The following is a 15665-nucleotide window of genomic DNA, read 5'->3' on the forward strand; positions in this document are numbered from 1 at the left end:
CAACTTGCGACTAAAACTACAATTATTGTAGTTATATAGCTATTGAGCAATATAACGTATGAAGCAAAGTATACGTGAACAACTGACGATAATTCACACGCTGACATCGATAACATCTAGATATTTATCGATTTAAAATATTTACAAAACAGAAAACTAAATCTGAGAGGTGGCTTCAATACAAATAATAATGAATATAGAATATAATTTTGACAGAAAATTATATGTTGAATAACTTAACTAATCCACACACCATACCTCCTTAACTTATATCATCCAGCTCTTCCTCTTCCAAAACATTAAAAAAAAAAACTGAAAAATAAAGCGTTTTTTTTACATGTCCTATAATACGGAGAGAGAGCATCCACGAAGAATCATCCTTAAAATTTCCTCTGTAACTTACCTACTTTGTACAATAACATAGCATCATGAATGTCATACCTTAATTCAAAGAGAACCGACATAGCGGAAATATTACAAAAAAGCAATTTAATAGAAATGACAGTGTTCACATGTTCTACAGCATATGTTGAATAGAAAATCTAAGATATTTTTATTCATCATTTAGTGGCATTTCTGGATGAGCTTTTCGACGAGCTTAACATATTGTTTCTTAGCTGCTTCACTGGACATACCTTTAAAACAACGGATTAAACACTCCGGAGAGTAAATGATACGACTAGAAAATTAAATAAGTTAGACTTCAACGATATCTGCAAATGCTACATAGATGAGTAACCCTGATTTATCATAGGAAAGCATATAAAACAATTTTAATCAAAACAGCCTTTACCAGCATATAAAAGTTTTAATCAAAACAATCTTATATGTTTAAAGAAAAGATTTACAAGGCCAGTCCTAAGTTTGCAACTTCAAATTTGCAATACTGCTTTAAGGCAAAGATATTTCAGTGTGATAATTACTAGTAACCTTTTCTTCTTCGCCAGGCTTCCCACTTGGCTTGAGCTTTGAAATCGATCCAAGGCTTACTAGTAATGTTGTCACCCATAACAGCCTGCTTATAGAATCCATAAAGTTCTAATAACTCGTCATCCGTTGGACGATACTTCAACTGTTTCACTTTGACCACAGCCTCATTAAAGTCCATGCCCCCTCATCAACACACTTCACCCAACCAAAATAACCGCCACATCCTGCGCCTTATCAAGAGACAGACATGTTCATAATGTCCACTTAACAAAGCGCTATGATTCCAAAGTTCGGATGTTTCGATTCGGATGCTATGGATCTGTGTCTGTGTTCGCGTTTGTGCATGTATGTATGATGTATGTGTGTGTGTGTGTGTGTGTGTATGTGTGCATACATATCTATGTATGCATGTACGTGTATGTATATATACGTCCGCGAGGTTCGAAGATCATCGGTATCATAAAGATGATAGTAGCTGTATAAATAGTTCCATCTCTAGAGGTTCAAGGAGAGTGGTTAGTGTTATATTACAGGAATTTTAGAATAACAAGCGAAAAGAAGAATGAATGTAATATCTCAAGTGGAAGCACCGGAAGAGAAAACTGTGGACCGTGAAAAGGTTACTTCATACAATTATCGATTTTCCTTGTTGCGATTTATTTTTCACTGTTTCCTCTGAGTATGAGAACATTTGTTATAAAAGTTAATTGTGTTTCTGACATGCATTCAGCAGATATGAAGATTGACAGTTTCTGTATCCAATTAATCGAAATTAAAAGCATTTTGTTATTTCTCATAATTCTTTAAAAAAAAAGAACATAGTTTTCGTCATAGGTATGCCCACTTTTGTTGCGAATATTTTGTGCAAACGGAAGGCATAATCCGCTGTCAGAATATGGACGTGGCAGTACTCCAGCTAACGAACTACAAATTTACACTTGGTATTTTTCTCCCTCTCACGTAGAATTGATTTTTATGATGTACTCAGAAATTTTCTTGTAACCAAGACCTGAATAGCTTTTATCATACTAGCTCCATCGTCTCTGCCATGATTTTTGTACTGTTCATATATTTGTCTTTCTGTTAACTGTGTTTATCAAGCCGTCGAAATCTTAAAATGTTTGAAATTAAAACTCCTGTAGAGTTATTCTTAACTTAAATAAATACCGCCATAGCCAAACAGTGAATCAGAAGAATGGCTTAATGGTTGTTTATCAAAAAGCTGCTCTGTTCCAGGTTGGACTGCACTCTAAGAGAATTAATGTCACTAATAAAGGAGGTGAATCCAGATGCTCGACGACGTGGCACTACATTTGATTTTGCAGTCGGTAATATTGCTTTAAAAAAAAATTAGATATAGATAAAACAGTAGCGATTCGCGAATAATAGCAAAAATAACTGAACTCAGAGCAAATTCTATGATTATAGCTCCGTTCATTTACATAATTCTATGATTATGAAGTCAGTAACTTCATAGCTGCGTTCATAATTACACACTTTCATTTATATTTCAACACTTAATTGTTTGATCAAATCATTTCCATCATTTTCATGCCAAAAATGATATCTGTAAAGTTCTGAATTTGAATTCAATTTCAGTAGCCCCGGATCGCTTCACTCCTCGGTATGTGATGAGGGATATTGGCAATACAATGAACGGGCAACGTGGTGTGGATGACAATAAGACGGTAAGCTTAATTGTTTAAGGAGCTTTAATTTTTGACCCCCGGAATTCTTTCTTTTTTAATTTAATTGGTTATTTCATTGAAATTCGTTACTCGACTTGATACGGTGAGAATTTGTCTATAACATTTTTCTTCCGATTCATCTGACTATCATTCTTCAAATTCGACTTTTAAACAAAGAGAATTGAATTTAATTTCGAGATTCGTTACCGATTCTTAAGAAGTGATGCCGTTTCTTTTTATAAGGCTCGGATTTTACAACTGTTGGGCTTTTCCGTGGATATAATTTTGTATTTTGTTATTTACCTTACAGTTAGCAAATTGCAAATTCGAAATTGGTGATTTTATCGATGTGGCAATCACTTTACCAGGTATTGGACCTGTTGGACCGATACTGCGGCGAAGCGGAGGGTTACCAATGCGAGATCGATCTCCAGTACGGCGAAGAGTTTACTAAACTAGCTTTGTCCTTTGTAATATGTTGCCATTAATATGCGTTCTATACAATATCTTGCATTCGCCAAAGAATAACTATTTTTACATGTTGCTTGTGAAAATAATAAGTTTTCGTATATGCAAAACAAAATTTCGCTTATAGATTATTATTATTTAGTTTGCCCGTAAATTAGGTAATCATATTTAAGTATTAATGGAAATTGGTATCTAAAACGAAGGGAATCACCAATCAGTGGAAAGTGGAAGGTTCCTATAAAATACTGGGAGAGATTTTTGGTTTTAAATTCCTTGTGAATTTCATTATTGTTTTGTTTCCTAGTTCATTGTTATAAATGACCATAAAATCACTTTGTTGTTTATTCTACACGCGAAATTTATGAAATTTGTTGATGAGATTTAATGTTTTGAGTGCACTTAAATTCATTTTAAATAGCATTTACTAGAATGGAAGAGTATCATTTATCCCTCTTTCAATATAAAAGCAACTTGATGTTATTGTGGTTTACTTTAAAAATGTGGCCAAGTTGGACGGTTGTTTTTGTAATATATGTTCTCGTGGATGCTGTTGGGACTGAATGTTCCATGGATAGTTTGCCTAAGTTTGATGGGTATTTCCAATTAAAATTTTATGGTGAATTTAGCATTTTGTGGGACTTTGTGTGTTTGGAAAGGATTTCTTATCTTTTCAACGTAACCGCTGAACTTTTTCCAAACGTGGCGGAATATCTGTTTTAGCGAATACATTCATTATTTGCTCTCATGGGATTGTAAACTAGTGGTAACACGAAACTGGAACGGCAATTCATTGCAAGAGTTTGCAGTTGTCTCGGATAAATTAAATATTTGTAAGTCAGATGGGACATGGAAGCTGATACATTATGTACAAATTCATCCCGGAATACAGCCACTTCCATTCCTGGTTTTTTTCATTTATTTTCACAAGGAAAATGGCACTAATACGAATATATGGAGAGTAGTGAAGTAAATTTTATTTCCTTTTCTTCAAACTGTAACGAAATGATGAACTTTTCAGATGCAACAAATGGGCGTAACTGATTTGCCCGGGTTAAGCAGCAATTTCTCTCTTCTATATTGCCTTCAGAAACTGAAATTTCGGTTAACTTGCTAAGAAATTTGTAATTTGCCGAGATATTTTAGGATAAATATTACTGAGATAATCTACAAGAAACGCTTGCATCGCACAATTCTTGACAGTATCTTTACTGAATACTCAACACTTTATACAGACTATCCTCTCAAAACTTGTACTTACCATACTGTGAGCAGCATTTACTGTTTCTGGCAAAAAGGTATCAAACAATGGGCACAGCTATATAATGTGTCGAGAAGTAATGCAGTGCCGGAATACAGGTTCCTTTTGGATGGTGAATCTGAAGCTCAGAAAATGATTAGAAATAAGAAGAAATTCAGGAAATTCAAATTCATGGATGGATTTGTTGATGTAAGGGACTTCAGTTTGCAGAGCAGCTGGTGAAGCATTTTATTTGGAAGGACATCCGAATTTTGGTGAGATCGTAGGCAGTTTGCCTGGACCCATTCCACGAATGCTTATGTTTGATTACAAAGTACGAGGCTGGTTCTATGAAGTGCCAATTGTAACAAACTATACAGCGCCAGGACGACGGGTTCAAGAAATGCGGAGGATTGAGAAGGTATTTAAGATTATTTTTTTAAAAGATGAAAAGTTAAGTTTTTATTGGTATGTTTATGTATGAGCACGTCATGCTTGCTTTTTTCAACATCTTTTTTTCTCCCAAATCGTGTAATTTAAACCCAATTGTTCAGAAGTTATTAGTTTAAAAGTTTTGATGAGCACGTCATCATGAATCGCAACCGCTGTTTTTAGATCATGTTGGTCACTATTGTGTCATTCAAAAATTAGGTTTTCTGAAACTCTTCAGATCCATAAAGTGTATTATTTGATTTAACTCTAAAATTAGTCATTAAATATATTTTCAAACATTACAAGAAAATAAGAATCCCTACCATCCTTTTATTAGTAAACTATTATATGTGTCTCATTTTGCCTTTTTGTTTAAAATTTGTTTGATCACATTTTTTAACCAGATACAAGGTAAATTAGGGCAAGTAGCTGCGATGAGCATCCAATCATTTATTGTCAGTGATTGCTATGGTTCTATGTGTAAATACTGGTACAATTCATTAGGTCAGGTTAGTTCATTATTTGGTTTTATTTCGATAAGTCAAAACTTTTTAATTCAAATAAGAACTGAAATTTATAGTTTTAAGATTTTTCCATAGACAACATTTTTTTCCACAATTTTTTCTACAGCACAACATTTTTATATATTATTCTCCAATGGATTAATTAGATTTATTTTAATTTTTTTTTGTAATCATCTTTATACACAATTCCTTTTCATATATCTAAAATATATCGATGTCAAATGTCACCTTCCGTTTTAATATAGTTAAATAATAAAGTGGTTTTGAATTAAATCATTTTTTGATCTCTTTTGATACATTTTATAAAACGGTTTTGTTGCGTTAATTTTATTTAATTTAAGGATTAATGAAGTATTACTGACTGATGCTTTAATTCATTCAGTAAGTAATTCGTTGATATCAAAATGTTTTGAATATATGAAAAGAATATGATATGCTTAAAGTGAGCTTCGCCTAAGGGAGCAACACTTGAAATAATAATTCTATTATTACTGGTACAAATTTTTGTGCAAATAATTCGTCAAAAGTTAGTAGTAATTGAAATTCAAATTGAAATCACATCTCACTGAATTTAAAATTAATAATAGATCGCTAAGGCAACCACAACATGCATCTTTACATCATCATCTGATGCTGTTTCGGGTGTATTCGAGATGTTCCGTAACTTTCTGATGCCAATACGACCGGAATTAGAAGGATGTCCATCCTTACAAGTCATCAAAACATTTGCATCGAAGCCAAGACAAGAGGAAATTGTGGCTAAGCAATGGATGGAACACTGCATGGTGGTTATTTATGCGTTCACGATCGCATTTGTGCTCACCATAAAGATTCTGATGGAAGTTTGTATTCTGACCGTATCTTCGAGCAATGCTTCACAACATTTTACAAGTGTTTATTTTTCGGATTAACTGCAGGTTAATTTCTTGTATTTATTCGCCGAATTTACTTTAAAAATTCAAAAACTAATGTGAATACTTTATGATGACTTAATACTACTTAGGTACGACTTCATATATATGGACTGTCTGTCAAGTTTCAAGTCCAAATTTGCTACTGAGCTATTAAATTATTATCAGTATGAAATGGCCCAATGATTTCATGAATCAAGTCATAGATGGATCTTTCAAGTTTTCTAAATGCTAGTGAAATTCAATTATGAAAAATTTCAGGAAAATTATAAGTGAGTTAGCCGAGAAATTTTCAGGGTGCAGCTTAAATAGAGATTTGGAAAGCCTTGTTTGCATTTGCTGATTTTTTTCTAATAAAATGAATTTTCATAGAAGAAATATCTGTTCTGCATACTGAAAGAAATATTCTTTGATTAACTTCAGCTATTTAAACTTCCTAATAACTGAATTATGATTTTTTGGTTATGTATTAATGGTTTCTTCCATTAAGATTTCTCAATACTCACTAATTGAAAGCAATAGTGTCTATCATTTATGCCATGCTACGATGATGCTTATAAATATTATCCCAACACGAAAGTAGCGGATCTGCATAACAGATCATATTTATTAGGAATGTCAACAGTGAGTAGTAGACTTTCACTATTCCCAAAAATGTACGATTTATCAAAATCTTAATTTGCTCCTTTTTTTGCGATGCGTTAAGAAAAAATTTTTTAAGTTCTGATAAGCAAGTAATAGAACAATATGTATTTGTAAAATTGACTAATATGAAAGTTTTGTTGTCCAGGATTTTCATATCTCATCTATATAGTTTACATATGAAATTATCAATTTGATAACTAAAATATTGAGTCATCTACGATTACAATTTGTATGTCTTCAATATTATCTGCAATTATGATGTGAGGATATCGTGATTGAGCATTGTAGAACCAAACTTTTAATTTAGATCAAGGAAGCCAGTTATGATGTGACTTAGTAATTTTATGATGTGCTTAGTAATTTTGACTTAGTAATTTAGAAATAATCAAGGAAGCCAGTTATGATGTGTGATCGCCACTTTGCTTATCTCTGCGAAGACTGAACATTGTCCCCACACCGTTGGACAACAGGTATAGAAGGACTAATTGATGATAATATCCTGAGTCTTATCAGGAACAGGATACTTGAGTTTATGCCAAACCTGTAGCTGAATCAACATCGCTAGATAAAGATAAAGAGAAATGAGTGAAGAAGCGACCGATGAGGACGCGGTATTTTGGACAATAAGATAAGCAGTAGGTGAGAAACGATTTTAGATCAGATCATGTTTCTTTTGTGTTCTGCAAGAATGCGAAACATCGCACATATCCAATTTGGATAACAATACCTTGCACTGCTCCACAAGGTTCCAGGAAGTTTCCCGGTGCGACTACTGTAAACACATATGTGTGAAGGAGAGAAACAGTCCGGGAGAGATTCATTTCACCATCTCATGTTAGAGGCAGAGATGTAACTGCAGGGCTGGAAGGGAAAGGTATCCCATTCATCTGGCGGCCACTCTCTCAGGATACCATCATGATATCTACCTTTTCGGTAGTGTCAACTACCCTCTCCCATCCTCAGTTCTGTCAACGGCAGAGGCTTTCCACTTTCTTTAAAACCTATAAATTCTTTTCATCAGTTTCTATTTGTTTGTTATTCCTCCCCCGCCTGTTCTTAGTTTTTTTTTTCACTTCACATATCAAATCCTATATGTATGTCATCAGCACCACCTCTTCTTTAAACTCCTTTTATTCTTTACTTTCCTTCATTCATGTCTTTGTTTTCTTTTCCAAACTAGCTACCGTAACCTTTGAGATGAACTTTGTCCTTTCTGAAATCTACCTCTCTGTCCTCGATATTAAATTGTCATCCCTACTTCTGCCGTGCATCTTTCTATTTCTTTCAGAAACAAAGCTTCCTCCTTTCTTCATGGAAACACTTACAAAATCTACCGGCTACTGTAATCTACTTTTGTTAATTTCAAATCCTCAAGTTGCTTATAAGGACAAAATGTGAGTGTAATGTATCATTCACTCTTACCAATCGTAAACATCTTCGATGCTTAAAGCTTGTCATACAGTAATATCAACCTATCCATAATTTTCTTGACTGAACACGTTCCACAATGCACATCAACAAATAAAAGTGATCGTTGATTTGCACAATGAACGTTCCCATCATTAATTTAAATAATGTGTCGAACCCATTGTTTCAAATAAAAGTTTTGCAGGATTAAAACTCGTTAGAAGGCACATATTAGTCGAACAAATATCCACTTCATTTATTTTGGAAGACTGAATTTTTCATCAGCATTTTCGTGAAATTTATAATTATGCCATGCGGCTATGCACCAGGATTCAGATAGTAACAATAATGAGAAAAAAAACGACGTGAAATAGGTCAGAAAGAGCGTAGTAATGTAGCATGTTACAATTTTCCGTTACAGAATATCGAAAATGATTCCAGCTAGATCAAGATAATCCATAAAATAATTGTACCATGTTGTGCAGAAACCTACTAAGAGAGAGGTAAAAAGTAGATCTATCTTTTTTGTAGGCCTTTTTTAAAAGCAAAATCCAATATGACTGTAACTGCCATCATTCACAAAGGGGCTTCTATTTTCATCGTTTTTAATCAAAAGTCTTGAATGACTGTTCTCCCACAATTGCCAGGTTATTTGTGGAGGTCGAGAGAGAAAGGAATGGGAAGTTAATTTACATTCGCAGGAATGACAAACTTTCACCTGTGAGTTGTTTATTTAAATAGATTGTAGAGATTTAAAGAGCGACGACGCATGAAGTTATCAGTATATCTTCCATTGCTGTTGCTATCACTTGTAAGAGTGCAAATGTTACACTCAGATGATAAGGTGCAGTCAAATAATTACCGCTATTCTTGTATGTCCGGAAAAGTTGCAATCGCTACCGTGATTCGTAACAGTAATCGCCGAAACACTGAACTGGGATTCGCACTAACCTTTAACTTTAACAACCAAGAAGATTAAAAGGAAATGAAATGGTCTCTGATATGGGAATGCAACTATTCATCTGGCTAGTGTCCAGTACACTATCATCCGGTAGCGATTGCAACTTTTCCGGACTTTTCCGGAGGTCACTTGTCCATCTCAACTCACCCACTCATCTCTTTACAGTATTTACAACCCTCTCTTCGACCCAACCACTTCCATTTCCGAACGGTAATAACTAAGTGCGTGGGTGGACAGACCAATCACCGGCACCCTCTGTCTCTGATAAGAAGTGAAGGAATGCTTGATGGAGCAGTATCAGGTAAACTTTCAAGATACATCGCAACTGTTACGGATCGCTTCTAGCATATATACGAATGCTCTCTCAACGGTCGCACGCTTGTCTATCTCTCGTCATATACTGAATGTATGTCCCCCACTCTCTCTTCATGTCAGCATGTTTCTCTTCCTTCTTCCCCATAATTGACATGTTCTCCTGCTCCCCTCTCTGAGACGGTCCCTTACTTCGTATCGTTGTGTGCATTTCCTCTTTCTCTTCACCCTTTCTCGTTATCGACCCAATCCCTTTATCTTCTCTCGTATCTCATGTCACCTCAGTGTATCGTTCTCTTCTACTCTCGTATATTTTCAAAAAGCACACTTTCTCCAAATTCTGCATAGAACCTGCCACGTGTTCCCTTGTCATTCTTGATGACTATTTCCCTTTGCATCTGTCTCACAGTTTGTACCTTCCGCTTAACTAGCACTATTTCGCATAAAAAATGTATGATTCTCCTCTGGTGTGCACTGTCTACAAATCATCGACTCTATCGAAGAGCAGTCTCCACCCCTCGGGTAGTATATCTTCTCGCGAGCTGCTCAGTGTTCAACGCTGTCTCCTCTGCCGCTGCCTGCCCTCTCCCTCTTTACACTTCCTTTATATATTTGTTGTTATATATGCGACTGTGTGTGTATGTGTGTGTATGCACAAATATATGTATGTGTATGTGTGCACAGTGTATGTACGTACACACAAGAATGAGAAAGGGATGAGCAGTGGTGCATCGCCCTCTCCCGCGTGTTATTTTGCCGATAAATTAGTAGGGTGTGTCTGTGTGTCCCGCACGGACATACACACACACACACAGTCACTCGCACACACACACACACATCTCGTCCGTCCACTTCAGTTATATATTTTTCTCACTTATTATATTCCATTCCATCTATGTTTTTAAGTATTTGTTTAGTGTCACCTTGAATGGATGGACAGACAGAGAGACAGACACGACTGCCCAAGTTGTACTCATTTTCAAAACAACGAGGACTGCTTCCCGCCTTGCGAACGGCTCACTCATATCGTGTGCTGGAGGTCAGGGTGCATGCCTGACCTCCATTACAAGATATGAGTGAGGATCGAATTCCATGCAGGTCAGCTCATCCTTCCACATCAAATTGCCTTCTTGACCTCCGTTCTCCCTCTCTCTCCTCTCCTAACAACTACCGCCACCAGTGCCATTGCCACTGCATTCCTTGCACTTCATGCAGCCTCTGATAACATGCAGAATGCGTCCAAATTTAACTTATAATTCAATTTGCATCTTTAGATAACATAGACACACACATACACACACACACTTATCCGTGTATCTATCAGTGCCTATTGGGATACGGTAGGAAGGAAGTTGGATTTGAAATGATGAAAGGGAGCCTTGTATGGGTGACAAGGTGTACTGTAAGCAGTGAACGCTGAAGTGATTGCTGAAATAGGCATGGCTTACTTAATGCCATACCTTAGAAAAGATGGCATTCTGTGATACCCATTCTCTTCATTTTTTATGTTAACTTGAACTGCAAAACTCTAGCCGGCTAGTGATACATATAAGTATTATCGATAATTTTTTACCAAGATACCATGCCCTGGCTGGTTTAATGTATCCAACGGTAGATATCTACAAGGAAATAACGTTATGCATGCATATCTCACATTACTGACATCAACTGCCGCGCTCTTGCCCGCTGCAAATTGTTCGATATTCCAATAACAATTGCTGTTCGTCCATAAAGCTTACTGTATTTCCGCAAGCAGTGGGAATATTCGTTCTAAAAGTTTTGAATCTGATCATCTTCCCGCTTTTAGTTTGTCTGTATGGCAATGAATCAGAATTTGGTACCAGCCTATTTTCAGACTGGAAATATATCCAGCTCTGCTCCGCAGCAGGTCCATTTTTTTATCATTCATCTTCGAAAGCTTACATTCTTATAAATATTCCAGACTTGAAGTTGTTTTTTACGAGCGATTTCCTGAGGCACTCATTTGACCGTGTCTGAATTCATTTTTCTTGTGGTGATTGTTTTGAAATAAGAATCGCTCTTATTTGACTTCAGATGTTTGGTTTTTGTTCAGGTCGAGCATTTAGTAATTGGCGATCGTGTCAGTATGCTGAAAGATGAGGCGAAACCAACGATACAGGTAATATTGAGCATGCGGAGGGAAATTATATGACAGTTTTGCTTGTCATTGTTTCCATTCCCACCGTACTTATTTCAGTAAAGACTAAATACTTATCTGCAAATAATGTAATCGTGTGTAGGAGTACTCACGCCATGATGACATGTGGCATCGAGGACACACATCAAACACACCAAACTTAATACGTCAGCACCAAACTGACACATGGAATTGAAGAACATTTGAGATGGCGTGTGACGTCCATGCTCCTTGTATGGAAACTGAGCATAACTTTCGTTCTTCTCCGTTTTCGTACTTGAAACGTGGTTAGCATTCTTCAAGCAAAACTTTAGTGGTGCATAGGTGAGTTTATCGGTCGTTCGTATGCAGTTGACAATTCTTTATCTGCTTATTGTGATGTTTAATTGCAGCTACAAGCATCCACTCCCACGGGTATGACTATTCATCCAGCAGGTGCAACTTTTTTCCAAACGACGTCCAGTAGCCCGTTCACAACAACAAATAGTGGTCCCGTTTTTCATAGCTCTACAACAGCAACTACATTTCTACCCAATTCGGTGAGCTGTTTAAAATTCATTAGTCGTGAATCTGCTCTGAATTCCTCGTCTTTATTGCATCTACTAAACAAGCCAAAAGTTTCCCACATGCTAGAGAAGCTAGCAGGCATTAGGTTTGCAATGTATTTCTTTCTTACTTTTCATGAAAATATTTTCCAGGTGCAGAACGTCCATATACAACCAAACACCGCGGCTACGCTTAATGGACAACAAACACAGCAAGTTCGCCTTGTGCAAGCAGTCAATTCTACATCGGGCGTCAATGTCACGTCTCCTCAACATCAAGCCGCTACAGTGTTGACTGGTAAGAAATTAAATGTGGGGTTTCAAGTTGCGTATGTTAGTGTTCATAGATGAAAGGACATTATACGAAAATATTGCATAACTGTGTCTGGCCTGCTGTAATTAATAACTTTAAATTGAGCTGAAGTTTCAGTCAGGCATGAACATGTGCGGACTGCTTTGTCTTCTCCGACTTTGAAGGAATCATGATAATTTGACTTACGGATTTCATCATATGTTGTGCTAGATAAAAATTTATATTTTGCTCTTTATTTGCAGTTGTAACGGCACAGAATCCGAATGGTACAACTATGCAGATTCTTCAGCCACAAGGTGCTGAAACAGATGAGCGACGTATTGCTGCCATACTGGATTCATATTTCATTGAACAGCAGGCTCCAACAACATCAGTGGTTGCACCCATTACAACAGCTGCTGTAGCTGTCACAACGCCATCTGCTTATCCATCACCTGCAAGTATCGTAGCAAAGTAAGTCACGTAATTCATGGTATATATGACTTAGGGAACATAATGAGAATACAGTGCTGCATCATGGGATAAAGTGTCGGAAAAACAGATTCATGATAATTATGTCTTAGGGATTAAGCATCTATAATTGTTTTGTAGAAATTATGTGTGAGACTTTTGGTGGTACATTTTTAGTAGTTGTAATGCTTCCGGACTTCAGATACACACGTGGGAAAGGTACAACACAAGAGAAAAAGGAAAAGGACGAAGCAAAACGAGCTAAACAAGCTGAAGCAGCACGTTTGCGGTATCATCGGTTAAGCGCTGAGGAAAAAAGGGCGTTAAATATCAAGCGAACAATGGCGCAGAAGCGCAAAAGACAGCGTGAGAAAGAACTTGAAGAACTTGAAAATTTACTGCGTCAAACAAATGATATACAAGAGGTAGTGAGGCTTATTCTTATTTATTTCTGGGAAATCAGTTTGAGTTTAAAAACATGATCAACCATTTCAGGATCCAGATATTAATGAACAGCTGCGTGAGAAGCGGATGCGGGCACGTTGGGCTGAGGCAGCACGTTCACGTTATCAGCGTATGTCATCAGAAGAACGCCGCGCGCATAATAATCGTAGACGGATGAGACAGATTGCTGCAACGGAAGGATTAAAGGGGCCTGACGGACAGCCCGTAATTTTCCATTTGAGTTTACATAGATTTGGCTGATTTTTTAAAATGATTATTTTATTATATCATGTTATTTTATACTGAATATCTAGCCTGATTTTGAAGGATATTCAAAAATCTACTTTTTCAGGACGAAGAAGCGATCAAGAGGCATATCAAGGAACAAAATGCAAAGAAGGCTGAGGCTGCCAGACTTCGTTACCATCGGATGACTGAGGAAGAAAAGAGGGCTTATAATCAGAGAAGGTCGTCTCTCTCTCCCCCTCTTTAACCCATCGTTTTCTTGCTCTTGCCCTCGTTTCATAACATTAGTCTAGAATAATGGCAGTTATTGTTCATTTTATCTAAATTTCTAAAAAATCAGATGTCACTATATATTAGTTTATTATTTATTTATTTTTTTAAATCTACTTATTCATTTATTAATTTTAGAACGGAAGCATTCCGGCGACGACGTATGGAGGAGGAAATGTTGCTTGCAATGCCCATAGGGCGTATTAATGGAGAAGCCTTAGATCGAGCACAGCAGATTGTTGTTCGAAATGCGAAACGAGCAGAAGCTGCCAGGCTGAGGTATTGTTTATGTTAATATCACATAGATTTTTTTCATTTATGAGTATAACGTTTTGCCTTCAGAATAATGGTATATAAGCAAGAATTCCAGATATCAGAGAATGACACCGGAGCAGAGGAAAGCTTATAACCAGAAACGGTACACACCAAAACGGAAACGACTTGAAAATTCTGAGGATAGCGAAACTAATATGAATCGTGGTCGAAAGCGTAATCAAGATGAACAGTTTGATGCACTTTCAACCTTGGAAAGAGATGTGATCAAGAGGACGCAACAAGTTTCTTTTCCATTTTTATCAGTGATGATTAGCATCTTTTATGAGTGAAATAAAGCAATATCTATTAGTATTGGTTTATCAAAGTTTACTTTTTACACTGTCTCTTGTTATCAGCACAAAAAAACGTTTTCAGTCCCTTGGATGCGATGTGGATATGTGAAAATTTGAAGTTTTTCTGATTAGACTATAGTGAGCAGCACTGGTAATTGTCCATATGATGAAATATGCAGTTTAGGTTAAATAATTTTTGTGCTTTATTAACTTCTCGGTTGTCGGAAAATTACAGTTTTAGGCCCAACAAGCTTTGATGCGCCAACGAGGCACTCCCTCAGCGAATGCTCCTGCCGGTGCTTACTTGACAGCACATGTTGTTCAGCAACCTCATTCAAATGTAACTACGGTTCTTCCCAGCACAGCAATAATCCCGAATAGTGGCGGTGTGTTGCCTGGTGCCACTGTGTTAGCTGCACAGATTCAGCCATCGCAAATTCAAACCGCTCCAATTCAGACGCAGCAAGTTCAATCGCAGCAAACAAATCAGCCTATGCAGCAGCAAGCAATGACGCAGATTCCCCAGCAAGTTCAGGTACCTAGTAGAAAAGGCTTTTTTTTTCGTTTGAATTACCTTGCTTAATTTTTGATTGATAAAGTGTTAGATTTTTTGATTTAGAAATTTATATAATTTTTCATTTTTGTTTTTCTATTTTTTCTATACCCGGATTTAAAAATTTTTTGTTCTTTATTTTTTTAATAATTTCTCAACAATTGTAGAAAATGAAGACATAATGAATTCTTTTCGGGAAATCTTTGAGATTGAATAAGGAAAGAAATATATCTAATTGAGATTTTTCAATTGTGTTCACTCTTTCTTGCATTTATTACCAAAGTAATCGCAGTTTCAGTTACAGCAAATCCATCCCCAACAAATCCAGAATCAATCTTCGCAGCAACAACCACAGCAGCAGATTCAATATACCGTAAGTCCAGCTGGGCAAATGATGGTTGGACAACATTTACAGCAACAGTTGCTTACACCATATGCGACAGTGCCTCCGAGAGCCTAAGTATTTTTTTTACCCTGGAAACTACAGTATAATAAACGACACTACAAGTCACTCTTTGGGGTGTGCTACATTTATGTATTATAATCCGGTATTACCTTTGGCG

General features: G+C 36.4%; 4 protein-coding genes and 1 non-coding gene across 9 annotated transcripts; 4 read left to right on the forward strand and 1 right to left on the reverse strand.

Annotated features, from left to right (window-relative positions):
• Window positions 1-564: 564 nt before the first annotated feature.
• Bma-acbp-1 (Acyl-CoA-binding protein, putative) lies at window positions 565-1108 on the reverse strand (the record flags this gene model as incomplete). Its single annotated transcript, XM_001899718.1, has 2 exons — window positions 565-635; window positions 931-1108. 2 exons carry the CDS (start codon window positions 1106-1108, stop codon window positions 565-567), a joined length of 249 nt encoding a protein of 82 aa, XP_001899753.1.
• A 384-nt stretch (window positions 1109-1492) lies between these two features.
• Bm2247 (putative Sin3 associated polypeptide p18, putative) lies at window positions 1493-3072 on the forward strand (the record flags this gene model as incomplete). Its single annotated transcript, XM_001899719.2, has 5 exons — window positions 1493-1549; window positions 1765-1871; window positions 2167-2258; window positions 2530-2618; window positions 2929-3072. 5 exons carry the CDS (start codon window positions 1493-1495, stop codon window positions 3070-3072), a joined length of 489 nt encoding a protein of 162 aa, XP_001899754.1.
• A 488-nt stretch (window positions 3073-3560) lies between these two features.
• Bm9872 (Uncharacterized protein) lies at window positions 3561-6190 on the forward strand (the record flags this gene model as incomplete). Of its 3 annotated transcripts, XM_043076764.1 has the most annotated exons (6): window positions 3561-3679; window positions 3807-4052; window positions 4230-4442; window positions 4555-4744; window positions 5160-5264; window positions 5867-6190. In XM_043076764.1, the coding sequence occupies 6 exons, from the start codon at window positions 3561-3563 to the stop codon at window positions 6188-6190; spliced, it is 1197 nt and encodes a 398-aa protein (XP_042932698.1). The 3 variants fall into 3 exon arrangements, with proteins under 3 accessions (XP_042932698.1, XP_042932699.1, XP_042932700.1); XM_043076765.1 differs by lacking the exon at window positions 5867-6190 and having other exon boundaries at window positions 5176-5184; XM_043076766.1 differs by lacking the exons at window positions 5160-5264; window positions 5867-6190 and having other exon boundaries at window positions 4548-4566.
• Window positions 6191-10510: 4320 nt separating this feature from the next.
• Bma-mir-5862 lies at window positions 10511-10622 on the forward strand. The gene has a single exon (XR_006228170.1). It is a non-coding gene; the product is annotated as a pre-microRNA Bma-mir-5862 (primary transcript).
• A 709-nt stretch (window positions 10623-11331) lies between these two features.
• On the forward strand, window positions 11332-15562 carry Bma-gei-4 (the record flags this gene model as incomplete). 3 transcript variants are annotated; one of them, XM_001899721.1, is made up of 12 exons in its annotated part: window positions 11332-11403; window positions 11590-11655; window positions 12066-12212; window positions 12372-12516; window positions 12774-12984; window positions 13184-13406; window positions 13477-13650; window positions 13778-13893; window positions 14080-14220; window positions 14312-14498; window positions 14791-15084; window positions 15401-15562. In XM_001899721.1, the coding sequence occupies 12 exons, from the start codon at window positions 11332-11334 to the stop codon at window positions 15560-15562; spliced, it is 1938 nt and encodes a 645-aa protein (XP_001899756.1). The 3 variants fall into 3 exon arrangements, with proteins under 3 accessions (XP_001899756.1, XP_042932701.1, XP_042932702.1); XM_043076767.1 differs by lacking the exons at window positions 11332-11403; window positions 11590-11655 and having other exon boundaries at window positions 12090-12212; XM_043076768.1 differs by lacking the exons at window positions 11332-11403; window positions 11590-11655; window positions 12066-12212; ... (5 more) ...; window positions 14080-14220; window positions 14312-14498 and having other exon boundaries at window positions 14806-15084.
• Window positions 15563-15665: the final 103 nt, after the last annotated feature.

The sequence above is a fragment of the Brugia malayi genome, assembly GCF_000002995.4.
Source record: "Brugia malayi strain FR3 genome assembly, contig: Bm_v4_Chr1_scaffold_001, whole genome shotgun sequence".
In the NCBI taxonomy this organism is placed as follows: Eukaryota; Metazoa; Nematoda; class Chromadorea; order Rhabditida; family Onchocercidae; genus Brugia; species Brugia malayi.